Source organism: Corythoichthys intestinalis, chromosome 10 (genome assembly GCF_030265065.1).
Source record: "Corythoichthys intestinalis isolate RoL2023-P3 chromosome 10, ASM3026506v1, whole genome shotgun sequence".
Taxonomy (NCBI): domain Eukaryota; kingdom Metazoa; phylum Chordata; class Actinopteri; order Syngnathiformes; family Syngnathidae; genus Corythoichthys; species Corythoichthys intestinalis.
In genome coordinates this window covers 5,728,063-5,745,906 of record NC_080404.1, presented here as the reverse complement: position 1 = coordinate 5,745,906, position 17,844 = coordinate 5,728,063, and the positions used below count along the sequence as shown (strand labels likewise).

The following is a 17,844-nucleotide window of genomic DNA, read 5'->3' as shown; positions in this document are numbered from 1 at the left end:
TTATACATTCATAATTATAATTATTATAATTGAATTGAGACAGCCCTTTGTCTTCCCTTCAATATAGCGGGTTCAGGTCGAACACCAAGGGCGAAAAAGCACCTGTGCACGTCCACGCGCCTCCCTGAGGCAGCGGCACCGTTTCACTGAGCCTCCACTTAGCAAAAACACTGCACTGCACACGCAAGCGAGCCGGTAAGCGTCCACAATTTACCATCGATTTGGCAGACAATAAGAATTGACTAGCCAGCACAGCCCCAACTCCAGTACAACTCATACAAGCATGAGTGCCATGCACTCAACACAGAGGCTGCACAGTTATGCTTTAGTTCGGAGGTGGCAGTCGTGAGTTAAAAAAGTGACAAACTCCATATACAGTGGTATTAAAAAGTATCTGAACTTTTTGGAATTTCTCACATTTCTGCACAAAATCACCATCAAATGTGATCTGGTGAAAAAACAGTGCCTGCCTAATGAGGATAGCATGCAAAAAAATGACAGAAGGGGGGGAAATAAGTAAGTGAATCATCACATTTAATATTTTGTGGCGCTCTCTTTGGCAGCAATAACTTCAACCAAACACTTCCGGTAGCTGCAGATCAGTCTGGCACATCGAGCAGGACTAATCCTGGCCCATTCTTCTCTAAAAAAACTGTTGTAAATCAGTCAGATTCCTGGGAAGTCTGGCATGAATCACTGTCCTTAGGTCATGCCACAGCATCTCAATGGGGTTCAAGTCTGGACTTTGACTTGGCCACTCCAGAACATGTATTTTGTTTTTCTGAAATTATTCTGAAGTTGATTTACTTCTGTATTTTGAATCATTGTCATGTTCCAGCATCAGTCCTCTCTTTAGCTTTAACTGTCTGACAGACGGCCTTAGGTTTTCCTGCAAAAGTTTTGAATTCATTCTTCCATTAATGATTTCAAGTTCTCCAGGCCCTAAGGTAGCAAAACAGCCCACAATCATGATGCTCCTTCCACCATGCTTCACGGTGGGGATGAGGTGTTGAAGATGGCGAGCTGTTCCATTTTTCCTTCACACATGATGTTGTGCGTGACTCCCATACAATTCAACTTGGGTTTCATTAGTCCACAACATATTTTGCCAACAATTCTGTGGAGTGTCCAAGTGCCTTTTTGCGAACATTGAACGAGCAACAATGTTTTTTTAGACAGGAGGGGCTTCCTCTGTAGAATCCTCCCATGAACACCATTCTCAGCCAAAGTTTTACATATAGCTGATGTGTGCACAGAGATATTGGACTGTGCCAGTGATTTTTGTAAGTCTTTAGCAGACACTCTAGGGTTCTTTTTTACCTCTCAGAGTATTCTGCGCTGAACTTGGCGTCATCTTTGGTGGACGGCCACTCCTTGAGAGAAAAGCAACAGTGCCAAACTCTCTCTATTCGTGGACAACTTCTCTGACTGTCAATTGATGACTATCCAGACTTTTAGAGGTGGTTTTGTATCCTTTCGCTTTATACAAATCAACAATCCTTGATCACAATTCTTCTTCAGACAATGCTTTTCATCATAACAATTCCTAACAGGTGTATTTTATAGTGGGCAGGGCAGCTTTAAACCACTTTATAGTGGGCAGGGCAGCTTTAAACCACTTAACTCCTTAGGCAGAGGGTTCACTTACTCATTTTTCCCCCTTCTGTCATTGTTTGCATGCTATCCTCATTAAAATATGAAAGCCTATAAATGTTTGGGTGGTTTTAGCTAAAGCAGGCGCAGTTTTTTCATCTGTGTGATCTTAAAGATCAGATTACATTTGATGGTGATTTTATGCAGAAATGTGTCAGATACTTTTTCATACCACTGTAGCACCTTTAAGAAATGTATAGAACTACAATTTCATTATGAAGTACATTTCCTGAGAGCAAATGAGTAGCTACAGCTGTAAGCCAAGCCATGGCTGTCGCCAGCCAGCAAAACTTTCTCTGTTTTGTTACCAAACGAAACCTCAAAAATAAACTGTGTGTTAACCAGAATTACACATTAACAGAATGTTTAATTCAAGTTCCCAAAAAGGGATTATATTCAGTTAAATAAACAAATAGAGTGAGTCCAAACCTGCACATGGTGGACTTGCAGCATGGAAAAGAGCTTGTTGAAGCAAGCACTAAGCATGGGAATGGAAGAAGGTTGGACAATAAGGGTGCTGCCGGGAGGAGATCCTCCACCATGTAGTGCCCTCAACAGAGAGTCATCTGTGCCATTGGTGGTCTGGCAAACTGAAAAAAAAAAAATGATTATTATATTATTATTATATTCATGATTAGCGTTAATCATGAATACCCACAGCCCAAAGGTTTGTCGTGTAATTGCCATACTATAATTAATTTGTCCCTCTGATTACCTGTGGAGGAGTTTGACGTGAGAGCCTGTAGAATAGAGTCAGCTTGTAAAGTTGCCATCATTTTTAGCATCAATTCAGCCTGCTGCTCCAAGCCGACCTCTAATCGAGCATCCAGTGCTGAGATAAGATGACAAAATATGAAGAAGAAAAAAAGATCATAGAAGAGAGAAGAAAATTACCATCTTCTTACCTTGTGAAACTGAAACAGAAAGCCCTTGTGAGCCAGGCTTCTCAACAGCAACTGGGGGTTTGGATACTGGGATACCAACCCCTCCAATATATGGAGTGTAACCGTACGTTCCGTAATCGGAACCCCAGTAGTCATACCAAGTGCTGCTTATTGGCTAGAAACAGAAAAGGTCAAAAAGACATCTGATCATGTGGCTTTTTTCATCCTGACGTTTAATTACTTTATCACTAGTGGAGCTCTGATCCATTTGAACTGGAAGTGCCTTGCCAGTTCAAATGGCTTGGATGTCTATTGCCCTCAATGGCAGCCAATGTGCAGGCATTGTTTTTGAGAAACATTCCGAAATAACTGTGTTGAAATGTAAAAATAGGTCATCTCAATTGCACTAGTTCAATGGCTTTATGGGGGGACATACCTTAAACACTTTGGCAGCAAGCGGATCCTTTTCCAAATCAATATCTAAAGGATCAATATCAACATCCATTAGGTCTTGTAGCAAATCAAAGTCCATGTCTTTATCCTTTTCCAAAGACACCAGAGGTGGAGCACCTTTGGATCATGAAAACATAATAGAGCTAAGGCAATATACACGTGATACACATAAGCAGTGATTTGTCATCCGTATAGTGAAACACATCGTTCACCAAAGTTCCATATGATATGCCAAAACCATATTAAACTTTTAACATTTTACATTCTTTGTTAGGCCTGCACAATATATAGTCTGAACAGCACCATTGCTATGTGCGCATGTGCAGGACGTCCATGTCCATGGCCGGGCGTTTATGTACCTAGGTTGCCGCTGTGTTATGGAAGGTATGTTCTTCCTCTCCCTGCATTTTCATTTGTCCAGTGCTCCAAAAATACTAAAGCTAAAATCTTGAGCATTAAATGACTTGTTGTCTTTGATATTGTTACTAAGATGATTATTTTAATGATGTTATTATGTTTAATATTATTTACTACCACGGGTGAAAGTGGGCCGGAACGCACCGGATCGGCGTTCCGCCAAGAAATACGATGGCGGAACGCTGTTCCGGCATACTGTGCTTTGATCCCGAAAATATGACTGCAACTGCGGCAAAAAAAAAAACAAAAAAAAACCTACCACGCTGCCACACACGCACCTCCAATAAGAACAATCTACTAATGTCAGAGTTACATACACAAGTGTTAACAATACAAGCCGAATAAAGAGCTTGCTTAGCGTAATCCGTTTTCACTGACTTTTATTATTCATTTGTTCTACGTAGTTCTCCCCAGCGTCTCTATCTGACAAGTCACGTTGCCTGTAGCCCTTTTCACACATATTACCAGGGAATTTCCCGTATAAGGTAACGCAGGATTTACTCTCGTCATTGCTTTCGTGCATGAAAAGATTCCGAGAATGAAGCCGGTTGGACGCTTTCACAGACTTGACCTGTGTTGCCCACTGGCACTCCCTGTGCGTGGAAGGCTGCTGGGCGATTTTATAACCTGGACATTACGTCATTTTTGGTCAGCATTGTCACAATGTTGGTCAAATCCTGTCGTGTTTTGTTCCGGAGGGAGCGTTCCCAGACGTGTAACTGCAATCAATTTAAGGTCATTAAGAGGTAAGATCGGGCCTAAAAAAATCCAACCCGACCCGGGTCCGCTGGTATTAATGCCCGACCCGCCCGAGCCCGATCAATTAACTTGATTTGCAGGCCCGAAAAAAATCCAAAATGTCATGTTTTATTTGTAGGCCCGAGCCCGTAAGAGAAAACGAAATTTTATATTTTATTTGTAGGACCAAGCCCGAGAAAAAAACCCTCAAAATTCTATGTATTATTTGTGAGGAGGAGAGGGAAGGGATGCTCCAGTTAGACCTGGACAGATCACTGCTTGCTGCTTGGAAAAACGGGACTGGTTGCGTTTTCCGTGATCACATTTGGTGACAATGCCTGCGCATTAAAGCCTGTCTTTTGTAATGAATTCTCAGTTGGCAGAAAAAAAACGCAACTTTTCTTAATGTTTAAATAGTCTACATATTTTTATGATCATTTTAAATGCATTTGCACTACGAAATAACGCTAGAAAAGTTTGTAAAATGTAAATAAACAGATGCGGTTTTGCATCGCAGAGGAGAAAGAGTAAAAAGAGGGCGCATGGCACGCTCTGGCTCTGCAATGACCATACAGCGCCTTGTCTTTTTTATCCAAATTATTTATTTGATAAGTATTCCTTTGTTTAACATCCATACATCGTTTTGGTATACGTATATAAATATATATTTATTTTAAAAATTTAGAGAGAACCCCGACCCGAACGTAATGATTGACATTTTAATTTCGTTATGTTTTCAGTTTAATTTAGCCATTTCCAGCTTGCCATGTTTATAGCCCTGCTTTCACACACACACCAGGAGAAAACCAACGCAGGCATGGTGAGAACATGCAAACTCCACACTGGAAGGCCGGAGCCCGGGATTGAACCCTTGGTATCAGAACTGTGAGGGGAACGTGCTAACCACTGTGAAACCTGTTGTGTTTTATTGTGTGTTATATTTATAACTGTGCCAAAAGTTCTTGCATTTTGGTGGTTTTAGGATGTTTAAGCCGAAATAACCCCATTTTGAATAGATTATTCATATTTTGGCCGTAGGCATGTGCCGGTTACCGGTTTCAAGGTTTACCGTGGTATGAAAACGTCACGGTTTCAAAACCACTAAAATTTTCCGTCATACCGCAGTGCAGTATTAGCTATTTTTTAAGTCCCAAAAATGTAGCGAGAAATCCGTTGCTTAGTGCAGCAGCGCTCACCCCGCCCCCTCCGGTTGTTGCTCCGTCCTGTGTCTGTCGCTAGTTTTAAAATAGACACAAATGGCTAAAGGTGTTGAAACTACATCCGTCAAAAAAGTCACTAATATGGGAGTACTTCGGCTACCAAAAAGAAACACACGCCCGCGGCTTGGAGGAGGAAGGACAGCAGGACCTCCAACATGATTTCACATTTACGTGACATTCATCCGTCACTTTACAAGCAATATAAGGTCAGTAAAGCTACGAGAGTTCACTCCGGAGTGTTGAGTAGCCATGGTAAAAAAAAAAAATCCTTATTAACTCATTCACTCCCAGCCATTTTCACCAGAGCAAGGCCCTTCGCTCCCGGCCGTTTTTTCTGGATTTTGACTGATTTTGCAAGGCCCACCGAAAATTCTGTTCTATTGCTGTATATACTTGGAACCCACCAAAAGAAAGATTAGACTCTCGTCTTTCAGCAGAAAAAAAAGTAAGTTTGTATCTTTTTCCATTCTTTAGATATCAGCATTAGAAAATAGCTTAATTTGAGCAATTTTCCAATTTCTGATGAAAAAACGGAGAAAATGAGCTTTTTGTAAACGCATACATTTCAAACATAACTTTGACTTTAACAAAGCTATTTTTTGCATTAGTTACATTCCAAACATCTGAATAATGTTTTCCTTTTACAAAATACCATGAACAGCCAGACAAATAGATAGACAAGTAGATATCAAAGTAACAATTTATTCACACACCGCCGAGATGACGTCGTTGTCGCCACGTCAGCTGTGTAAACTTTTCCCTCATCGTTGTCTGTCTCACAAAGATGGATTATTTTTGCATTTCTACGGGGTATGCTTGGCGAGCCGCTCCACGGGGGGGGTTTCACTCGTTTTGCACGGTCCTCCAGCGCCTGGCATCCCAGGCGTCCTCTCGTTGTTTTGTTCGGTCGGAGCGTCACCTGGCTTCATGCCGCCAGCGCTCTGACCATGCTGCCCGGCCGTTCACTGCTGTTGAATCGGGTTGCCTCGTCTTACAAAATGCGCTAGTGCCCTCCGGTGGCCAGTTTCATTGCTTTAAAATGGGTTTGGAGCGTTGTTCTTTGTTTCTCAGATACAGCGGAAGCTATATATGCTTCTTATATAAAAAACGCAAAAGACGTATAAATACGTTTTTGGGACAGTGGAGCATTTAAAAATAGAATGTATTTATACGTTTCTGGGAGCAAATGAGTTAACGAGGCAGGTAACGTGGCTAGTTAGCGTGCCAAAATGGCTAACTACTTTCCTCTCTACCATTACCCTTCTTTTGTAAAGTCTACCGCCACTAAACATCTGTTCAAAATAACATTTTCATAATACAGCCTGTGGTGTTTTTTTTCTCTCAGGCAACTTTCTGTGTTGAGAGAAGGCGGGTGTGTGTGTATAATGTGTAAATAATGATACAAGCGCTCTGTCTCTTGTTCTTGCTCTTCATTAATATTCAACTAAGTAATATTAATGGGAGTATCGGTATATGTTTTATATAAAATCAATTTGATCATATATTGTTTAAATCCAGTTTTATATTACCAAGGGTTTTTGTTCTAATGTTGAGCGACTTGAGCTGTGGCTTTCATCTAAAGGTTTATTAATTTTTTAATTTTATTTAAAATATTTCAGTTTTTTATGTTAACATTATATCCACGTTGATGTTCCAATTTGCAAATATGTTGTCAAAAATAAAAAGAATTCTGTTCAATTGAAAAAAAGTTTTTGTTTTTTAAACCCATTGGATAGTGTACCTACACCGGGAGATAATAAAGCACGGAAAACCTTTCACAGATGGCGAGTACATGAAGGAGACATTACTCAACATATCAGAAAACCTATTTGCAGACTTCAAAAACAAAACTGAGATAATATATATATATATATATATATATATATATATATTTGATTTGATTTGATATATATATATATATATTTTTTTTTTTTTAAATATCAAAGGCATGCCCAGATAAGGGGCATGTTATGCACGGCATCATACAACAGAGTAGTCACGTGATGCTTTGAATGCACTGCAGGGAAAATAAACATTAAATCATGAAGGTTCATGCTGTATTTTTAGCCGACTTAGTCATTTTGATAGTAGGCTAATATAGCTAATACAGATACATACAGCGTGTGTTGCCTTCATAATTAGGCTTATTTAAGGCTTTTAATTTTTTGCGGCTCTAGACATTTTTGTGTTTTTTTGGTCCAACATGACTCTTTCAAAATTTTGGGTTGCCGACCCCTGTCATAGCGACTTAACCAAAGTCTTCCTAAACAGAGCTATTCAAGTTTGGTGAAAATACTTCTAGTTTCAATATCGCAATATACAGTGGGGAGAACAAGTATTTGATACACTGCCATTGGGAAAATATATACACACACACCACAATTTACCGCAACCCCCCCCCCAAAAAAAGTCGCAATGTCAGTTTTTTCCCCATATCGTTCATCCCTAATTTCTGTAGTCAATGTTGGCATAAATTGACCTGTTTATGCAATGCACGTTTTGGCCAGCAGATGGCTCCCAATTGGCGCTCCCAGCTACATTGACGGGATTCCATGTGCTATTGTACTACCACCGATCTGCATACCTCTGTAAAGAAGTCGAGGAAATGGCCTATGTCGTCATTGATTGATTTTCCCATATCACAAAGCACGAGTTCGCAATAGTCTCGAAAGATAATCAAATAATAATCAAACATTGGCCTTCTGCCTTTCTGCTTCGCTTCGGTCCGGTCATTACCTGCAATGATATCAGGCACGAGGGTCTCATCAATGCTCTCCACCAAAGGGATCGGCGTCTGCTGAGGCAAGGGTTCATCTGCGTCGACCCCGACTGAAGAGGATGAAGCCCCGGCCTCCTCGGCAACAGCCACTTCATCCATTACATCTATTGAACCCGGAGACAGTAGTTCCCCTGAAACATAACATTAACCATGGTCACAATCCTCTCTGCCACATCTGTACGCGCACTGTAGACAACACACCTGCCAGGATGTCTTGTAACATACAGGTGAGGGAATACTGAGCCCAAGCACCACCCCAGGAGATATCCCCTCGATTGAAGTCCGTCCCAACTAGTAGAAGGAGTAAACGCTCCAACTGGTGTTCGGACAACACTTCAGAGAGGTGGATTGTCGGTCTGGTGGCGTTAGCTATCCTAGCAAGAACCTGAAGGGGTGAAAAGTGTGAACATTTCTGACAGAATGAACTCACCAATTCAAATTGAAATGAAGCCATTCAAATGAAACGCAGTACCTTGCAGACAAACAGTAGCAGGTCAGCATGACACGTGAAGTCCATTGAGAGGAGAAAGAGAGCCAACTTTTGCGCCACGGAGATGCAACGCTCGTGGGACAAAGTAAAGGGCAGGGGTTCAACTTCTGGCGCTTCTTTGGCTGTTGCAGACTCCGTGTCTAACGTGGAGCGCGGCCACTCAGCCGTTCGCCGAAGACGGATTAAGTCTTTAAAGTGCTGGGAAAGCCAGAGGTTGCATGAAGATATGAAGAGAATCCAAATTTAAGATTCCTTTCAGTTCTTTCACCTGAGGCTAACTGCAAAACTTACCTTGGATGTGGCTTGCTTGAGCTTGGCCTGTTCCACCAGGAGTTTGTAGGAGGAACCCTTGTTGCTTTGGATTTTCTCCTTCTCAATCTGCTCGACTAAAGCCTTTTGTTTTGCTTTCAGTAGATTTAACTGCTAGAAAGAAAGGGACGCAATGAATATCAGACTCACTTCTATATTATAACCAACAGATCTTTTTTGTTTCGTGTGGGGATACGGAGGCCACCATTTGAGGAAACGTGGTATCTGACACTCAAAAACAATGTACCTGCTTGTGGTGGACGAGCTGCTTGCGAATCTTGCGGGAATAAAGTCTGTCAAGGCTGCTGCTGCCTTTTGCTGATCTATTAGTGTTCTGAGACTGAAGGCTGTTATTGATGAAGCTCCATTGAATACCTGAAGAAAAAAATCTTTAGTAGCAAAGAATAGTAGTTGTGGAATGACTTAATCATTGCGGGAGATTCAACTTCAGCAACGCAAAGGCGTTGGCATCAAGGAATTCAACATACCATAATTTGACATCAACCAAAAGAACTTTCCTCTAAATTTAACATCACTCCATGATTTACTCTTTGTACTTTTTAGATGTTATTCATTTATTTGGCTTGCAAGGAAAAAAAATTCCAAGAGGTATGCTGTTGAAATTGTTGGGAAACTTTTTTTTTCCCCAAAAGACTAAAACCTTTGAAATTTTGCATATGAAAACTAGACAAACACTTATCCATTTTGACATGACAAATATATAGGTCTTTCTAAAAAAAAATAGCATATTGTGATAAAGTTTATTATTTTCTGTAATGTACTGATAAACATTAAAGTTTCATATATTTTAGATTCATTACACAAAACTGAAGTAGTTCAAGCCTTTTATTGTTTTGATATTGATGAATTTGGCGAAAAAGTCAAGAAAAACAAAAAATCCCTATCTCAGAAAATTAGCATATCATGAAAAGGTACTCTAAAGAAGCTACTAACCTAATCATCTGAATCAACGAATGAACTCAAAACCCCAGTGAAAGATTCCTGAGGCTTTTAAAAACTCCCAGCCTGGTTCATTACTCAAAACTGCAATCATGGGCAAGACTGCCGACCTGACTGCTGTCCAGAAGGCCATCATTGACACCCTCAAGCAAGAGGCTAAGATACAGAAAGAACTTTCTGAGCGAATAGGCTGTTCCCAGAGTGCTGTATCAAGGCACCTCAGTGGGAAGTCTGTGGGAATGAAAACGTGTGGCAGGAAATGCTGCACAACCAGAAGAGGTGAGCGCACCCTGAGAAAGATTGTGGAGAAAGTCAGATTCCAGACCTTGGGGGACCTGCAGAAACATTGGACTGAGTCTGGAGTAGAAAAATCCAGAGCCACCGTGCACAGGCGTGTGCTGGAAATGGACAACAGGTGCCGCATTCCCAAGGTCAAGCTTGCAGCACTGGACTGTTTCTCAGTGGTCCAAAATACTTTTTCAGATGAAAGCAAATTTTGCATATCATTCAGAAATCAAGGTGCCAGAGTTTGGAGGAAGACTGGGGAGAAGGAAATGCCAAAATACCTGAAGTCCAGTGTCAAGGACCCACAGTCAGTGATGGTCTAGGATGGTGGTGTTGGTCTACTGTGTTTTATCAAGGATAGGGTCAATGCAGCTAGCTATCAGGAGATTTTGGAGCACTTCATGCTTCCATCTGCTGAAAAACTTTTATGGAGATAAAAATGTTATTTTTCAGCACAACCTGGCACCTGCTCACAGTGCCAAAACCACTGGTAAATGGTTTACTGACCATGGCATTACTGTGCTCAATTGGCCTGCCAACAATCCTGACTTGAACCCCATAGAGAATTTGGTGGATACTGTGAAGAGGAAGTTTAGAGACACCAGACCTAACACTGTGGAGGAGCTTAAGGCCGCTATCGAAGCATCCTGGGCCTCCATAACACCGCAGCAGTGCCACAGGCTGATTGCCTCCATGCCACGCCGCATTGAAGCAGTCATTTCTGCTAAAGGATTCCCGACCAAGTATTGAGTGCACGGCTGATAGGGGTGTGACAAAATATCGAAATGGTGATATATCGTGATACTTTGTATCCCAAAAGGTTATCGATATGTTCCTGCCAAGATCTGATATATTGTTTTAAAAAGGTGTCAATGTTTTTTGTTTTTTTTTAAAAAACAAAACAAAAAGGAACCAACAAGTTGCTACCAAAATCTTCTACCATAATAGTGTCTCAGTTAACTCTAAGACTGCCATTGACGGTGCTTGACGCCCAATCCATTTAGACTGGGAACTTTTGTTCATTCAAAACCAGACCATTCACAGTCATTCGGTCCGATTTTCGGGGCATTTACAGGTCACTTGCTGTTCATTTTAGGGTATTTACAGGTCATTTCCTGTTGAGTTTGAGTCACTGCCAATTCATTTGGGTGATTCCCAGGCAGTGGTTGTGCTAGAGTTTTTCGTTGTCTGTCATTTTGACTGACAGGGTCATAAAAATCCGGTCATAATCTATTTTTACCCATCACTTAAATTTTTAAAATGATGATAATGACATTGTGGTGACCCTTTGTTTGGCATAATTCACCTTCCGTACTTGTGTGTCCATTTGGCCGAGCGCGTTAGGGGCTACGACACAGTCACGTGACAAAAACACTTAAGAGCTGCGCGCGTTCCGGCTTGAATAGAGAGTTCACAGAGAGCAGCAGAGCTACAGCGGCTGGACACAGCAATTCGAGCTAACAAGACTCTTAACATTGCATACCGCTTTAACATATTCAATAGTATTTGGTTTTCATTCATTTTAAATTAATATTCTCACCGAACAAGCTTAACAGAGAATCCACATCGTGCCATCACACATCAATCACATGAATATGTAACTTTTTTCTCCGCAGTGACAAAAACAGCTGACTGTGGCCCCAGTAGCTAGGCTAAGTATGGAACAATGAAATTAACAGTTCACCTGCTGTGGCCTGAACGGAGTCTTACACCTTCCTCCGGGTGCGCATGGACTTGAATTGCGTGCCCGCTTGTGCAGTCCCTGTTTTTTCACCTCTTTTATCAACACCATCGTCGTTTTGGGGCTTTTTGAAGAAACTTTGGACACTCAGTTGCCTTGACATTTTTCAGAGTAAGGCCAACGACGTCGTGCATCAAGAGAGACAATAGCTAATTAATATGCTCACTCGCCACCCTGTGGTCTGGGGTGTGAATTGCAACCTGTCAAAATGACAGGTGGACTTCAGTTTTTTCCGTCACCGTTTTAAAAAATCGGTCAACGACGGAAAATATTCGGTGAACGCGACCCCTGTTCCCAGGTCACTTCCTGTTCTGTAACTCAAAATAAACAGGAAGTGACCCATAAAATACCCCAAAATCAACAGGAAGTAACTAAAAATCAACAGGAAAATTATCTTAAATGGCCCAAAATTACCTCATTGCCTGGCACTGGCTGCCACTGACGGCCATCGACGTTCAATCCGTTTGAAGTGGGATGAATGGCAGCGAATAAACGAATGTTCATTTGCTGCCACCCTCCCAGTTCAAATGGATTAGACGGCTACTAGTGATAAACTCATTCCAATTCACAGCAGAAACTTGTTTTTCTGTTTATTAGTTGTTTGTAGAATATCCTAGAATTATTTTCTGATCAATGTATCGATAATCGTTGTATCGCCATATTGTCAGATCATCGTTATCGTGAGCTTTGTATCCAAATCGTATCGTATCATGATGTACCAAGAGGTTCCCACTCCTAATAGCTGATCTAATTAATTGAAGGTTGACTTTTTTTGTATTAAAAAACCCTTTTTTGTATTGGTCGGATGAAATATGCTAATTTTTTGAGATAGTGATTTTTGGTTTTTCTTGCCTTTTTTGCCAAAACATCAATATTAAAACAATAAAAGGCTTGAACTACTTCCGTTGTGTGTAATAAATCTAAAATATATGAAAGTCTAATGTTTATCAGTACATTACAAAAAATAATGAACTTTAACACAATATGCTAAATTTTTCAGAAGGACCTGTATGACTAAGACTAACAAGTATTTTCGTCCTAAAGACTCCCAAAAAAATTTAAGGGGCTGCTGCACAGTATGAATGAGCTACAACGTGCCTGTCTGGCAGAACAACCCCGCTGACCGGACTGGACCCCCGAGCAGACCGCTTCCAGCCCACGGGCAGTACATTTGACAATCCTGATCTATAATACGCAATTTCTAGATAGTTTCTAGATAGTTCTAGATGGTATATTGTAGTCTAAAATAAAAATGCTCATGTACCTGTAAACGTTCTCTCCCTCTCTTTCCCCCCGAGGTGCTTCTTCCCACCTGAAGCTTCATCTTCTATACTAGTGACATAGTCCAGGAGTCTGGAAACGAGCATCACCACCCAGCTAATCATCGGGATATCTAAGACACCTGAAAAAACATACATAGTCAGGCTCATTTATTCTAGGATTTTCACATGACACGACATATAAATCAAGATAAGATCCTTAAAGGTATACAATTTTACCTTCAGTCCTGTGTGGTGTTGCAGCTTGTGGTTGCTGCAGAGGAGACAGCAAGCTGTCCAAGAGGTTTAGTAGACCCTCCAATACACCACTGTTGCTCAGTGATCTTTGGCCAAGGCAGGACAGGAGCATAAAAACTCTGTGGTAAAAAAGAAGTCCGAGACACCGTGTTCACACTAAGTGCATCAAACCTTTCCGTCACATAATAAAAGTAGCGGGTTGCTATGAACAATCCTACCTGTCCTGAGGGAAAATGAGCAACTGTTCAGAGTTGTAGAGCTCCTGTAATACGTTAGATAGGAATTGCCCCCACCATCGTTCTCCTCCACACAACTGGACTAAAAGCAGGCCGGCATGAAGCCGGATTTTCGGCGTCCCGCTCAGGCAAAGGTGTTTGAAGAGTTCCTCACAAGCTTTTGCGTGGAAGGTAGTCTGGAGCACCGATGGCACCGAGTGGCCTAATGATATCCATGCATGTATGACAAAGGAAGCATATGAATAAATACAGTGGTGTGAAAAAGTATCTGAACCTTTTGGAATTTTTCACATTTCTGCATAAAACCATCACCAAATGTGATGTGATCCCTGTCAAAATCACACAGATGAAAAAACTGTCCGCTTTAACGAAAACTATCCATAATATTTATAAGTTGTCATATCTTAATGAGGATAGTATGCAAACAATGACAAAAGGGGGAAAAATAAGTGAACCATCACATTTAATATTTTGCCCCCCCCCCCTTTGGCAACAATAGCTTCAACTGGACACTTCCTGTAGCTGCAGATCAGTCTAGTCTAGCACAACGATCAGGACTAATCTTGGCCCATTCTTCTCTACAAAACTACTGTAGTTCAGTCGGATTCCTGGGATGCCCAGCATGAATCGCTGTCTTTAGGTCATGCCACAGCATCTCAATGGGGTTCAAGTCTGGACTTAACATTGCCACTCCGGAACATGTATTTTGTGGTTCTGAAACCAAAATTTAATGACAATATTTTTTTCTCATCGAATACTCGAGTTAATCGAATAATCGTTTCAGCACTAGTTCAGATACTTTTTCATACCACTGTAAGAACAAAAATATGAGAATAATACATTAAAAGAGGATATTTGTCTTTATCTGTTTAAATAAATAAAACAAATACTCACTGGTTCCCACTTTGAAAAAAAAGGGGGAGCTAAAATGGGGGGAAATGTTTTAAGCGGCTAGAAAATTAGACAAAACAACTTTGAGGTCACCAATGTCTCTGAACACTGTAGATAGATGATTCATTTGCTAATGGTGAGTGAGTTAATCGTGGTTTCATGCCATTGTATTTATGTAAATGAAGAAAACTGTGTTGTTGTGGTTAAGTGGGATGTTGCGATGATTCTTTTACACTTAAGTGTCATCATTTTTCTATCCTAAGCTTTACTCACCATTGTTTGAGTGCAGCAGGCTAAGCAATGTGTCCAGTAGGTATCGTATGATCATTCTCAGTTGTTCTGTGGAGGAGTTGTGGACCAAGTCTTTAGCCTCTTGAGAGCAAGCTTTGGGGAGCGACTTTCGACTGGCACCGAGTGACACGCGCAATCTCTGGACAGCGTGGTGAGCCAAGTTAAGCTGCAACTGAAGCTGGATGCAATCTTGGTAGGCTGAAAAAACACGTTGGTCCTCCTCTACGACCTTGTCTGGTTTGCGTAAGAAGTACTGGGCATTGTTGGCGCTGTTTAGGGGCGGTAGGTCGATATTCTGAAGGAGGGTCTCCAGCCTGTGACAAGCTAGATTGTACCTGGTCATTAGAAAGAAAGCGATATACACACAAACATTCAGTGACTTGGAAAGGTCATGTTAGGAGTTGATGTGCTTCATCACTTACCTGCACTGGATATCTTCCTGTAATGCCATCATCATGGTCAAGTGTTGCTCCACGTCAGGTTGACTGGCAGGTTCACTTTCTCCCCGCAGAGGATCATGCATCAGCTTAAGTTCGCTCTCCCAAGGTAAAATATAAGTATGACCATAGTAAAAGCCCAGTGGAATCTTTGCCCGAGCGTTAGTACTGCCATAGCGGCCAATCACAGTAATCTGAAAGAATTAGAAGAAAAATAGATGAAATTCCGAGGGATCTTGCAAAACCTCATTCAAAAAATCCATTAACGCAAATTCTCCCAGAAAAATACATATTCTCCCATTAAAAAATGAATTCAAAATAGAAACAGACCTTCATAAACCTGCAGACGGGTGGAGGCAGCAAGTCATGTAGAATGAGGGAGTGGGTACTGATGTCCGTGGCCACCACTAGCCTGCGGCCATCAACCTCCTCGCCTAGTGTCCAAATGTCTATGGACAGAGAGGCCAGGTCGCTACAGGTTGGGATGAGCGCATCTGTCAGCAGAACGGGTCGGCCGAAGTCCAGCGTCACAAATCGACGAGCTCCTGGGAGGATAAAATACAAACGCTTTGACTTAAAGATAAATCTCACCTGTGTATAGGTAGCATGCTCGGACAAACTATGGAAAAAAAAACAAAAAAAAAACTTATAGCCAAGACGATACGGTAGCTATCTTAACCCTTAACCCTATACACGCCACGCTGTACAATTTGGGGCAACGGCGCCCCCTCGGGCCATAATGTCTGTTGTACTCGTTATAAAGATGTAATTTTTGACCAATATATAGTCTATTAGTAGCTCTTATATTCCACAACAGATGGCAGCACTGTCACAATGTTTTCCCAAGATGACTGGGGAAAAACAAGTCCGTCGCTGGCCGCCATCTTGAACCGGCAAATTTTTATATTCTCTTCCATACAAACTTTGAACGAAGTGACCCTGATTGCTGAATCAATAACATCTTGTATTTCTGTTTGTAAGCTGCTAAAATCACATTGATACATTACAATATTTTATTTTACTTTTATAAGATACTCATTTGTACATTTAAAAATACAGTGTAAAAAAAGGCTACAAATCTCCGCCCCCCACTTTTCAGATCGACCCCCGCCAGGCCAGAAATCCATGCAGGGCCAGGGCAGGGTGAGAGGTAAAGCCATAGGCATGAACAGACCCCTTCCATATCTCTAAAGAATTTGGGTATTTAAGCATTTATTCACAAGAATTTTCACCGGACTGCTAGCTACATTTACTAACAGTATAGCATTGTACTTCGAGATATTTACGTAAAATAAATGGTAACTGCATGGTTTTTTCCCTTTTAACCAAGAATCGAGACTGTTTTATGTCCATATCTATAAAGAATTCAAGGATTCACATTTATTCACTAGAATTTTCAAGGAAAAATCTCTTTGTCTGTGATTCCATTCGGTCAGCTTTGACGGCCTCGCCAACAATGCAGGCCCCCTATTTATCGGCCCCGCGCCCCGTCAATACATTATGAAGTCAATGTTTGGCATTTGAAATTCTTCAACTTGTTATGACACTTTCAAAAATGTAACTTTTGGGGAAAAAAATGTTCACGACATAATTGTTTGATGATTTAGGAATAAAAAGATGTATAACAAGGCATGTTTGAACTGTTTTTTTTTTTTTTCCCACAAATACTCAGAAAATTCAACTCCTAATTTCCCCCAAAATGCCGAGAGTGTACAGCTACGGGTCAGTTAAGCACAACTAGAATACAGTAAATCGTTGCCTTGGATAATTCAAAATTGCAATGAATAAAGTCACGACTGCGATGAAATATCAAATAATCTGTCAGTCATACTTTACACAGGTAAGGAATATGTCGTAACCCACAGACATACCAGAATGCATCCGCTCTATGATGATAGACTGGTGTGGAGGAGGCTGCAAAAAGTGTGATGCCTGAGAAATGGCTATAGCCAAGCCACTTCCCATGGGGTTCTGCGTTGATGGAAAAAAAATCATCTTCTATGAATACACATTATGGTTTCAATCCGGTTTTAAAACTGGGGTCTCACTAACCGGCTTGACTTTCTGGGAGTTCTTGTGCGCCGCCAAATTAACCGGCCCGGGGTCCATCATGGAGCCGGGGAAGAGGTGAGCCAGCTCGGCGCTGAAGGCTGCGGACACCGCCTCGTTGGGCGGCGTGAGAGGAGGCGTCATGAAGAGGGGTGTAGTTTTTGGTGTCGGGGGGATGACGTCGGAGGGATGAATGAAGAAACCCGGAGCGCAGGACGAGTTGGAAGGCACTGAGTTGTGGATGGGCCCCACACTGGAAGCGGCCGCGGCCGCTGTGGTCTGGTGCAGTTTAGCTTCAAGCTTGGCTTTCTGCTTGCAGTACACACACACACACACACACAGATATTCACTCATCTTCACAAACATCAAAAACAAACAGTGGCATTTCCATAGATTGCCGTTTACAACATGGGTGTCAAACTCAACTTTGGCATGGTTTTACTTTGTCTGAGTACTCATTTAGATACATTAAGAATGGCCCCCGGGCTGCCAGT

General features: G+C 41.5%; 1 protein-coding gene across 5 annotated transcripts in view; it reads right to left on the bottom strand.

Moving 5' to 3' along the window:
- The window catches only part of birc6 (baculoviral IAP repeat containing 6), a 188,121-nt gene that overhangs the window by 131,089 nt on the left and 39,188 nt on the right, over positions 1-17,844 (bottom strand). For 2 of the 5 annotated variants that reach the window (XM_057848347.1, XM_057848348.1), the window contains exons 25-41: positions 17,354-17,662; positions 17,173-17,272; positions 15,632-15,846; positions 15,287-15,495; positions 14,847-15,199; positions 13,665-13,884; positions 13,429-13,565; positions 13,194-13,331; positions 9,191-9,318; positions 8,926-9,057; positions 8,617-8,832; positions 8,346-8,529; positions 8,102-8,275; positions 2,974-3,107; positions 2,559-2,712; positions 2,369-2,485; positions 2,083-2,243 (exon numbers count right to left, since the gene is read on the bottom strand). In XM_057848347.1, coding sequence (XP_057704330.1) covers positions 2,083-2,243; positions 2,369-2,485; positions 2,559-2,712; positions 2,974-3,107; positions 8,102-8,275; positions 8,346-8,529; positions 8,617-8,832; positions 8,926-9,057; positions 9,191-9,318; positions 13,194-13,331; positions 13,429-13,565; positions 13,665-13,884; positions 14,847-15,199; positions 15,287-15,495; positions 15,632-15,846; positions 17,173-17,272; positions 17,354-17,662 — 3,081 coding nt within the window. The remainder of the gene's footprint in view (positions 1-2,082; positions 2,244-2,368; positions 2,486-2,558; positions 2,713-2,973; positions 3,108-8,101; positions 8,276-8,345; positions 8,530-8,616; positions 8,833-8,925; positions 9,058-9,190; positions 9,319-13,193; positions 13,332-13,428; positions 13,566-13,664; positions 13,885-14,846; positions 15,200-15,286; positions 15,496-15,631; positions 15,847-17,172; positions 17,273-17,353; positions 17,663-17,844) is intronic. The other 3 variants (XM_057848349.1, XM_057848351.1, XM_057848350.1) reach the window with 2 other exon arrangements.